The sequence below is a fragment of the Dromaius novaehollandiae genome, chromosome 25, assembly GCF_036370855.1.
Source record: "Dromaius novaehollandiae isolate bDroNov1 chromosome 25, bDroNov1.hap1, whole genome shotgun sequence".
Classification (NCBI taxonomy): Eukaryota; Metazoa; Chordata; class Aves; order Casuariiformes; family Dromaiidae; genus Dromaius; species Dromaius novaehollandiae.
The window spans coordinates 2,059,531-2,069,521 of NC_088122.1; the positions used below are offsets into that span (position 1 = coordinate 2,059,531).

General features: G+C 72.3%; 1 protein-coding gene across 2 annotated transcripts; it reads right to left on the bottom strand.

Moving 5' to 3' along the window:
* Positions 1-3,045: 3,045 nt before the first annotated feature.
* On the bottom strand, positions 3,046-6,581 carry TMEM59L (transmembrane protein 59 like). Of its 2 annotated transcripts, XM_064497188.1 has the most exons (8): positions 6,429-6,581; positions 5,225-5,330; positions 5,007-5,101; positions 4,160-4,300; positions 3,970-4,054; positions 3,748-3,844; positions 3,471-3,588; positions 3,046-3,330 (listed from the first exon to the last, which is right to left on the bottom strand). In XM_064497188.1, exons 1-8 carry the CDS (start codon positions 6,579-6,581, stop codon positions 3,190-3,192), a joined length of 936 nt encoding a protein of 311 aa, XP_064353258.1. In that variant the 3' UTR covers positions 3,046-3,189. The 2 variants fall into 2 exon arrangements, with proteins under 2 accessions (XP_064353258.1, XP_064353257.1); XM_064497187.1 differs by lacking the exon at positions 6,429-6,581 and having other exon boundaries at positions 5,225-6,255.
* Between the last annotated feature and the right edge of the window lie 3,410 nt (positions 6,582-9,991).

The following is a 9,991-nucleotide window of genomic DNA, read 5'->3' on the forward strand; positions in this document are numbered from 1 at the left end:
ATGTGCGAAGCCATAAAGCAGCCGGGCTGCCGGCTCGTGCGGCCGGGCTGCCCGCTCGCCGCAGGCCTCGCGGCGGGGGCTGCGCGGTGTTTCCCGAGGAGCCGGCCGGCTCCGCGGATGGGAGCTGGGAACATTACACCTCTGCTTCCCCGGCAGGAAAAACCAGACTGTGCCGCGTGCTGTAAATGCCTTTCACGTGTTCCCCAGATCCCAGTTAAACTGAACCCCGCAAGGTCTCTCCGAGCATGAAAAATGCATTTATAAGATGCTGGAAGGAAGATGTTTTCCATAACTGCTCTTGTGACCAGGCGTGCTGACTTGTGTCATGTGGAGAAAGAACTGAAGGGGAGTATTTCGTGTTATTTCATACCGCTGATGGGATTTTATCTCTCACAACAGATCCAGGAACTTTTTAGTTACCGTTATTGTTTTATTTTATGGGCCATTTGATATTTATTTTTATTTCTATTCATTATTCGTTGAGTGCACTTAGTCCCTTCCCCAAGGAGCTTGCCTTATATCTAAGGTGATTTTTATGGCCAGTGTTAGCACAGTATCTGAGCGACTCACACAACTCTAATACATTTATCCCACACACGCAGTATATCAAGGCAGCGCTGGTATTCCTACCGTGGAGCTGCGGCCTCCTCGTCGCGTCACGAGTTCCACTTCGGGGCTAAAAAAAGAGAACCAGCAAAACACCCCCCAAACGATTTACGTTTTCCTTCTTTCTGATCTTCACTTTAAGCCGTCAGGATGTATTTGAGCCTTACTTTCACTTTTTTTTTTTCCCTGGGAAAGATAAGGTCTAGAAATGCACCTTTTTAAGGCGAGCCAAGCTCTGGCGCATCGCACGGCCCCGCCAGCTGCGGCTTTAAAGTTTGCGTCCAACACTGTGAGACTAATGATAAAATCACGAGCTGGCAGCGCTGCCTTGGCCTCGGACCGCTTCGCTTTGTCCCGCCGCTGGTTCGAGGCAGGAGCTGCCCGTGCCGGCCGCAGCGGTGCCCCTCGCTGCAGAGATGCTCTGCGCGTCGGGGCAGCGCGGGCGTGCAGATGTGCCCGCCGGCCGGCCCAGATGTTGCTCCGCAGGCTCCTCCGGGCGCTTTGGCGCGTTGCTGTGCCGGGGGCGGCCGATCCCCCGCGCCCGGCCGAGCCGCGGCCGCCCGGCTTGGCTGCGCTCCTCACCTGGCAGGAGAACACACGGCAGCGAAACGCCGCGGGAAGCGCGGCCCCTCGCGCCGCAGCGAGCCGGCCCGCCTTCCAAAAAGTAATGAAGCCCAGGGAATGGAAAATGCGCGTCACTTGGCGGGGGGCTGCGCGCGGAGGCGGCGAGGGCGCCTGGCCTGCCCGCCGTCCCGTCGCCACGCAGCAGCTGCGCCCGCCCGGCCGGCGGCACCGCGCTCGACCCTGACATGCGGCTCGGGAAAATGATTTGGCTTCGTTAACGCCGCCAAACGTCCCCCCCGGCGCGGGCGGTCCCTCGAGCCGGCTGGAATGTGCGTGGTGGGGACAGAACCAATCCCATTAGCACCAGCGGATTGGTTTTCACCCGCATTTGCTGCCCGCCGCCCGCTTCGGGGAGCGGGGACCCGCTTTTCCCGCGCCCCCCGGCCCTGGCGCTGCCCGTTGCACCGGCATCGGGATGGGGGCTGCAGACAGACCCCCCCCCCCCGCCATAGCCGTCCTGCCCTGTGAAAAACCAAAGCTGGGGGAGAGCGGGAAGAGGCGTCGGGTGGGAAGCGCCGGCTGATTTCATGCGTCGCCTCCGCTCGGGGCCGGCTCCTGCCCCGCTCCTGGGCACTGCTGCCCGCGCCGGGCCGGCCGGGAGGAAGCCGACACCGGGGCGGAGGAGTGGGGCTGGCAATGGCTGCTCGCCCCGCTGCCCCCGCCACGTGTCGGAGCAGGAAAGGCCCCCGCCGCGCCGAGCCGGCGGCACGCGGCATTGCATGCATGGACGCATGGCTGCAGGCGCGGGGCTGCACGCCTGCAGTCCTCCCCTGTGGCCGCTCAGCCTCCTCCTCCTCCTCGCCCCGGCTTGCCTTCGGCCTCGTGGAGCTCCCCGGCCCAGGCAGGGGTGCAGAGGGGCATCGGCACGGCAGAGCTGCCCACGGCGGGGAGCGGGGGCTGCTCCGTCGCCTTCCTCCCGCTTCGGCTTGCAGGACGGGGCCGGACCCGCGCCATCCTCCCGGCCCCGCGGCCTTGGAACCCGCTGCCGCCCAAGGGAGCCACGGACGCCGCCAGGACTCGTACAAACCTTTATTCCTCCTCCTCCTCCTCCTCCTCCTCCTCCTCCTCCTCCTCCCGCGCTGCCCGCGCTGCCGGGGCTGCGCTCATTCGTTTTAACCAAGGCCCCGGCCCCGCCGCCCACGAGACCCCCGCGGCCGCGACGCCGATGCCGCCGAGCTCTGCACCGAGCGGAGCTGCCCAAAAGCGGCGGTGGGAATGGGACCCCCCCCCCGAGGGACACGGCACCCCCGCGGCGCCTCGCCGTGCCCCGTCCCCCCCCCAGACACGTTGCGGTGTGACATGACATGGAGCAGCACAGAGACGCCGCAGCCCTGGGGGCGCGGAGCGAGCGGGAGGGACGGGGCGGCGCGGGGAATAACTTAATCTGTACAGAGGCGGGGGGGGGCGCGGGGGGGGGGGCCGGGAAGCGCATGCCGGTGCAAACCGAACCACACGACGACACACGAGGTCAGGGGATGGGGAGCGGCGGGGGCCGCCCCGGCCTGCACCGGGACCGGCCGCGGGAGCGGAGCCGGGGGGCCCCAGGGCCGCTCACGTGCCCGGGGAGGGGGCTGCCGCCAGCTGTGACGGTCCCAGCCACGGGCAGAGCCCAGCCGGGGGGGGGTCCCGGCCTTTCCCACCGCCTGCCGGAGCTCCGGTGCATCCCAGGAGCTGCCTCGCCCCCGGCGTGGTCCTCCCTTCCTTGCAGCCCCCCCGGCGTGGGGCTGGCGTGCCGGCAACCCCCCCGGGCGTCCCCTTGCAGCCCCCCACCATGGGGCTGGCGTGCCGGCAACCCCCCCGGGCGTCACCGTGCAGCCCCCCGGCATCGGACCCGGGGAAGCGGAGCCCCACGGCGTGCACAGCCGGAGGGGACGGAGCTGCCCCCGGAGGGGTCCGGCGTGGGGCAGCGACGGTGCCGGGGGGCTGGCACGAGGGTGGCGCGGGGACGGGGCGGCAGCGCTACAGGACCGTCTGGTCCAGGGGGACCTTGAGGGGCAGCGGCCCGGCGGCCCGGCTGCCGGCGAGGACGGGCGGCGGGGCGAAGGCGCCGGGGCCGGCCGGCTCCCCCGGGTGCTCCTTGTCCCCGTTGATGCTCAGCGGCTGCAAGAGAGGCAGAGGGGTCCAGGCGGCCCCGGGGCGGGAGCGGCCCCCCCCCACCCTCGGGGCGCCGCATTTCGGGGAGACCCGGCGCTTCGGGGACCCCCAGCAGCCCCCCCGCCGCCGCGGCCGGGCCCCCCTACCTGGGTCCTGACGTGCTGCTCGGGGGCGGTCACCAGGCTGGCGCAGCTCAGCCACAGCATCACCACCACGGAGAGGAAGAGGCAGGCGGCCAGGATCCAGCGAGGAAGGCCCGAGCGCCTGCCCCCCCCCGCCGGAGAGAGCCCGGCTTGGCGGCTGGGCACGGGGGGGGGCCGGGGGGAGCCGCAGACCCGCCGCCCCCCGCCTGCCCGGCAGGTCCAGCCCGGCCCAACACCCCCGTCCCCGGGCTAACCCCCCCGCGGCGCCGGCAGCACCTACTTGGACACGCAGCCGAGGAAGTCGTGCTCCGGCGGCGGGGGGGCCGCGGCGCCCCGGGGGTCCCGGTTGGGCGGCTCCGGCTCCGTCTCCCGGGGGCCTGGCGGGGCGAGAGGCAGCGCTGAGCCCCGGTGCAGCGGTGCCGCCCGGACCCGTTCCCCACCCCCCAGGACCCCCCCCGGGGGCAGCGGCTCCCGGCCGCATCCCGGCGCGGCTCTTGCGCACCTGCATGGGGGCCGGAGCCCGGCCACGTCCGCTCCGTCCGCTCCGCCGGCGCCTCCGGCTCGGGGTCCTCCAGCTCCGGCTGGGACTGGGCGCGGGGAGGCGAGAGCGGGAGGGAGGCGTCAGCGCGGGCGCCCGGGCCGGGCGGGATGTTCCCGCAGCGGCAGCGCCCGCCCCGGCGCCCCGCTCCCACCTGGAACACGACCACCCTGCCGTCGTCCGCCTGCAGGGAGAAGGTCCGGGTGGAGGAGATGAAGCTCTGCGCGGAGCTGACGATGCCGGTGCAGAAGGTGGAGACCAGGTCGAAGACGGAGAACGGCGGCGGCTCCGGCCTCTGCAAAGCAGCCGGGGCGCCGGGTCACCGCCGTCCCCCCCCCGTCACCGCGCACCCCGGGGCTCCGCGCGCCCCGGCCCCGAGCTCCGGAGCGGCCGGGCGGCCGCGGGCCTCGCCGCGCTGGCGGCGGCCCCGTGCCCCGCGTTCTTGGCCGTCGCGGCGGGTTGTTATTTTTAAAGCATCCCTGCTGGAATCCGCTTGGCTGCCGCCCGCCGCTGGCTCCGAACATTTTCCGACGGCCCCTCGCACGGTCGGACCAGCAAACAGGAAATAAATAGGTCAGATTCTGTATCTAATTATTATGCGAAATCTGCTGGGCCGCTGCTGCGGGGAGCGGCGCGGAGGGGCTCGGCGAGGGCCGAGGGGGCACGGCGGGGCTCGGCGCCGGCGCGGGGGCTCCGGCGGCTCCGGGCCGGGAGGCGGTTTTCGAGGGAACACCATGCTTCCCCCGGCTTTTTCCAGCATAAAAAATCCTCTCCAATTGCGCAAAGCCGAAAGGCTCCACCTTGGGCCAAAGCCTGATTTAATTAACGGGGCAAAAGCCGAATGGGTGAAACGTAGGCGGAAAAGCGTTGCTAATCGCTGGGAAGGAGAACGGAGCGAAACCGGGGGGGCTGGACGGCGAAGCCTCGCACCCCGGGAACGGGACAGGGGCCGCCCGGCTGGAGGGGGGGGACGGGGGTCCCGCCACGCGCCCCGGCATCACCTGCTCCGGCCGGGGCTCCGCCGGGGGCGGCTGCTTGCGGCAGCCGGTCACGCAGCCGAGCTGCTCCTCGGCTCGGCCGTAGGCTTCGGCACAGGCTGCGGGCGACAGGGGCGGCGGTGAGGGCAGCCGGCGCGGCTCCGCGGGGCGTCGTGGTGGCAGGGGGGGTCCCGGCCGGAGCAGCCCCCTCGGGACGGCGCCCGCGGCCGCCGGCTCTTTACCTGCTTCGCACTCGGCTCTGGTCGCGTTCAGCTCGGCGCTGGCGGCCACGAAGCGACAGATGGAGAACAGCCGGCAGCCCCGGTAACAGGCGTTGAGAACAGCGTCCTGCCGGCGGCAGCGGCAGCAGGAGGAGGAGGAGGAGAGCGAAGCGCTGGCGCGAAGCATGGCCCGGGGGCTGCGCCTGGCGCCCCGCTGCAGCCCGCCCCGCACGCGCGGGGTGCATGCATGCATGGGGGGTGCATGCATTGGGGGGGGTGCATGCATGGGTGTGCATGCATTGGGGTGTGCATGCATTGGGGGGTGCATGCATGGGGGTGCATGCATGGGGGGTGCATGCATTGGGGGGTGCATGCATGGGTGTGCGTGCATGGGTGTGCATGCATGGGGGGGTGCATGCATGGGGGGTGCATGCATGGGGGGTGCATGCATGGGGGCCCACGGCTCACGCCTGGCGACACCAGGCGATACAATTATTATTATTTTTCTGCCCCGGAGCTAGTTTTGAAGGGCGACGGGAGCGTCTCGGACCGCTCGCGCGGGTCTGGCCCTGCTCCGCGCGGCCGCGGGGCTCCGACGGTCTCCGTTACCGGCTGCTCCCGTTTATCGCGGCACGTTTCTCACCGCCTGCTCCGGGGCTTCGCGCGATGCGCGGGGTCCGAGGGCAGCACTGAGCCCGTCCAGCCCGTGGGGCTCCCCGCACCGGGCCGCCCGTGTGCCCCCCCACCGCTCCCCAACACCGGGATGGGGCCGGCACCGGGGACACCCCGAAGTCAGCACGGGCGAGACCACCGGGGCAGCCCAAACCAGGGGCGGGTGGGGCCCGGACTCCCCCCCGGGGCAGACCCGGGTCCCCGGGCGGGGGCAAAGCCCCTGCGGGCCGGGCCGCTGCTCCCGGTGCCGCCCGCGGTGCCCCGGCCCCCCCCCTCCAGCGGCGGCGGCGGCTCGGTGCCTCCGGTGCTCCCGGTGCCCCCAGTGCTCGTGCTGCCCCGATGCCTCCGGTGCCGCGGGGCTCCCGATGCTCCCGATGCTCCCGATGCTCCCGATGCTCCCGATGCTCCCGGTGCTCCCGGTGCTCCCGGTGCCCCCGACGGTCCCGGCGCCGCAGGGCTCCCGATGCTCCCGGCACCCCCGATGCTCCCGGTGCTCCCGGTGCCCCCGATGCTCCCGGTGCCCCCGGGGCCCGCGCCGCCCGGCCCCACTCACCGCGGCGGCCCGGTGCGGCAGGCTGCGGCCGCACTGCGCGTGGCAGGCGCCGGTGTCGCCCAGCTGCGGCGCGAAGGGGTCGGTGGCGGCGGCGGCGGCGGCGGCCAGGGCCAGGCCGAGGGCGAGCAGGGCCCCGGGGCGCGGGGCCGCCATGGTGCGGAGCGGCGCGGAGCGGAGCGCAGCCACCGCCGCCGCCGCCGCCGCCGCCGCCGCCGCCGGCCCCGCCGTGACGCGCCGTGCGCCGGGCGGGGGCGGCCGGGCGAGGGCCGGGGGCGGGGGGAGCCGCCGCAGCTCTGCCGCAGCTCCGCCGGCACCGGCAGCCCCCGCCGCGGCGGCTCGGGCAGCGGGCGGGCAGCGGCGACCGGGGGGCGGGGGGGGCAGGGGGACGCGGGCGGCTCGGGGGATGGAGGGGACCGGGGATGCAGGGATGCAGGAGGGGGGGGGATGCACCGGGATGGGGATGCAGGGGATGCAGGGGATGCAGGGGATGCACAGGGATGGGGATGCAGGGATGCAGGGGATGCAGGGGATGCACAGGGATGGGGATGCAGGGATGCAGGGGATGCAGGGGATGCACAGGGATGGGGATGCAGGGGATGCAGGGGATGCAGGAGACCGGGAGATGCAGGGAATTGGGGATGCAGGGAGCTTGGGGGATGCAGGGGGATGCGGGATGCTCAGGGGATGCAGGCGACCAGGGATGCAGGGGACTGGGGACGCAGGGGGATGGAGGATGCAGGGGGAAGGGGGTTGCACAGGGGTGGGGGACGGGGGATGCAGGGGAAGGGGAGGTGTGGGGGGAGCAGGGATGCACAGGGACCAGGGCTGCCTGGGAAGCGGGGACGCAGCAGGTCTGGGGGATGCAGGAGGTCCAGGAGGTGCATGGGGACCGCGGGGTAGAGGGGTCCTGGGGGGGTGCAGGGGTCCTGGGGGGTGCACTGGGCCGGGGGATGCAGAGGAACTGGGGGATGCAGGAGCACGGGGGGGGCTCAGGGACCAGGGACGCACTGACACTAGCCGCAGCCGGGAACTGGGGTGGGGGGAGCAGGAGAAATGGGGATTTGGGGCAAGGAAACAGGCTGCGGTGAGGCAGGAACCGAGGCCCCCGCAGAGGGTCCCACCGGGGGCCCCCTGAGCCCCCCCGACCACGCGGGCCCGGGCCGGGGCGGCAGGCTGGGTGCGGGGCGCTGGGCGGGAGCCGGGCGAGGAGCATCCCCAGCTCCAAGAGCTGCATGTCGGAGCAGGGACGGCCCCGTCGGGCCGTGCATTCCTGGGCGATTATACGGCAGGCGCGGGGAGGCCGGCGAGGCCGGGGGCGGAGGTGCCTTCCCCACCCAGCCAGAGCCAAAAGCGCCCGGGGGGCAGAGGCCGGGCGCGACGGAGGCCGCCGGCGCGGGCGGCACGTGCTGCCGGCAGGATGGTCCCGCAGCAGCCCAGCCCGGGGAGCAGCAGCAGATTCGGGCTCCACCAGCCAAAATCATTATTATTTTTTTTGGTCTCCCCGATTTGCCCCAGATTTACAACTTTTATTTCGCAGGGTTTAAGCGGCGCCGGGCCTGTGGCCTCGCCGGCTGTCACCGCCGGGCCCATTAGCCTTATTTACGGCAGCACCCCGACGCGGTCGAGGAGGAGGAGGAGGAGGAGGAGGGCCGGCGGCTTCGCTCGCCTCGCGCCCCTAATGGGGACCACATGGCCGGACCCACGGGGCGACGCTGCCCCGGGCACCGCGGCGGCTGGGCCGGTGCCGCTGCCAGGCTCGTGCCCCCCCCAAAACCGGGCCCGCGGCCGAGCCGGAGCCGGAGCCGGAGCCCTCGTCTGCCGGCTCCCGCGCCGGTGGCTCCCGCGGCGGGACCGGGGCGGGGGGCCGGGGCCGGCGGCCCCCGCGCAGCGTCGCAGCCCTCCCCGCCGCACCTGCCTGCAACATGCCTGGCGCGAGGCCGCCGCCGGCCCCGCCGCCGCGCTCCCTGCATTCCCCGGCGTTTTCATGGGAGCAGCCTTCCCAGGCAGCAATATTCCAGTTGGCAAATATTTACTGCCGGGTGGTTCCCGGCCCGGCCTGCTCCTCCCGCCCCTCTCCAGAAACACTCGAAGCTTTTCGCATTTCTCCCCGGTGACCTACATCTCCCCGGGGAGCCCGCGGGCTGCCGCCGGCCGGGGCGGCCCCCCAGGACCCCCATCCCCGGCGGCCCCCCAGGACTCCCGTCCCCAGCGGTGCCGTGCCCGGCCCCCACTGCATCCCCCCCCCGGGACCGGCAGCCGCCGTCGCGGGGCCGTTTGCACCTCCCAGAGCAAACGCGGTCCCCAAGGTGCGACGGCGGCGGGAGGGGGGGCCGCGCGGGGCGGCACGGCGGGGGTTAAGTGGGTTATAAATTACCCGCGGATGTGGAAACGTTGCTGAGAAGAACATAAAGCGAGCCCTGCCTGCCGGATTCCTCGCATTTCTAGCCTCTTTATTTTTCCCCCAGGTCACTTTAAAGGCTGCAGCGAGCAGCGCCGCGGCTCGCCTCGCGCTTCGCGCCGCGCTGGCCCTCGCGGCTGTTGTTTTCGCACCGCGGCCCTCGAGCCAGATGCTCCCGCTGTCCAAGGACGCGGCGCAGCGAGCGCTGGCCGGGAAGGCAAGGCAGCAGATTGATCCGGGATGCCGGGCCCGGCGGCGCTGGGGGGGCGGCGGCAGCGGGGCGCAGAGCCCGGCGCGGGGCGGGGGGCGCGGGGGGGCCCGGACGGAGCGGGGCGGCCGGGGCAGGAGGCGGCAGCGCTGGAAAGGTCACCGGCAAAGGGCAGCGCCAACCACACGCGTTTCCCCGCGGCCGCACTGACTCGGAGCCAGCGGCCAGAGCGGCCAGCGCCGTCCCGGCCCGTCCTGCCGCGGGGCCGGGACCCCCAGCACCGGCCTTGCTCCGCCGCCAAGCCCACGGGGGCTGCGGGGGGTCGGGGCGGGTGAGCACCCACGGAGGTACCCGTTCCCGGCGGGACGGCACCCGGCATCGCCGCGACGTGCCGCCCTCGGCAGCCCGGGGGTCCCAGCGCCCTCTCCCACCCCGCGCCCCTGAGAAAGCCCCGGGAGCGGGGGGCGCCGGGGGGGCCCGCTGCCGCTTCCCGGCCTGTCTCCCGAAACAAACGGCCCGGCCAAGCTGCTCTTTGATCCCATTGTTTGCTCCAGGTGAAAAATGGGAAGGCTCCGGAGCCGGAGCCGGGGGGAGCGCGGCGGGGAGGGCAGCACCGGCCTGGCCGCCGGCGCAGGTGGGCGCGGGATGGTCCCCGCTTCCCGGGGGAGGCCCCCCCCGTGCCCCCCCGTGCCCCCCGGCAGCACCGCGGGCCAGGCCGCACCGCGGCCCCCCCGCGAGACCCCGTCGCGGCCGTGATTCACCCCGCCGGACTGCGGCCGCTGGGCTTTCTCAGGCTGGGTGTCTCCCCGAGGCTGACATTTTGGGGAAATTTCAATGAAAACAATTCAGAAGCTTCCAAAACACGGGACGACGGGAAAAGGCATTGTTTTCCCTCGCTCTGTGCGTGTGTGTGTGTGTGTGCGTGTGCGCGCGTTTAAATCTGTGCGATCGCCCCGG

Bases quoted from the DNA above. Each gene is read 5' to 3' on its own strand.
- TMEM59L (XM_064497187.1), bottom strand. From the start codon at position 5,654: ATGCATGCACCCCCCATGCATGCACCCCCCATGCATGCACCCCCCCAT. The intron at 5,102-5,224 runs GTAAAGAGCCGG...TGTCGCCCGCAG, and splicing joins CAGAGCCGAGTGCGAAGCAG to CCTGTGCCGAAGCCTACGGC. The intron at 3,331-3,470 runs GTAGGGGGGCCC...CCTCTCTTGCAG, and splicing joins AGCAGCACGTCAGGACCCAG to CCGCTGAGCATCAACGGGGA.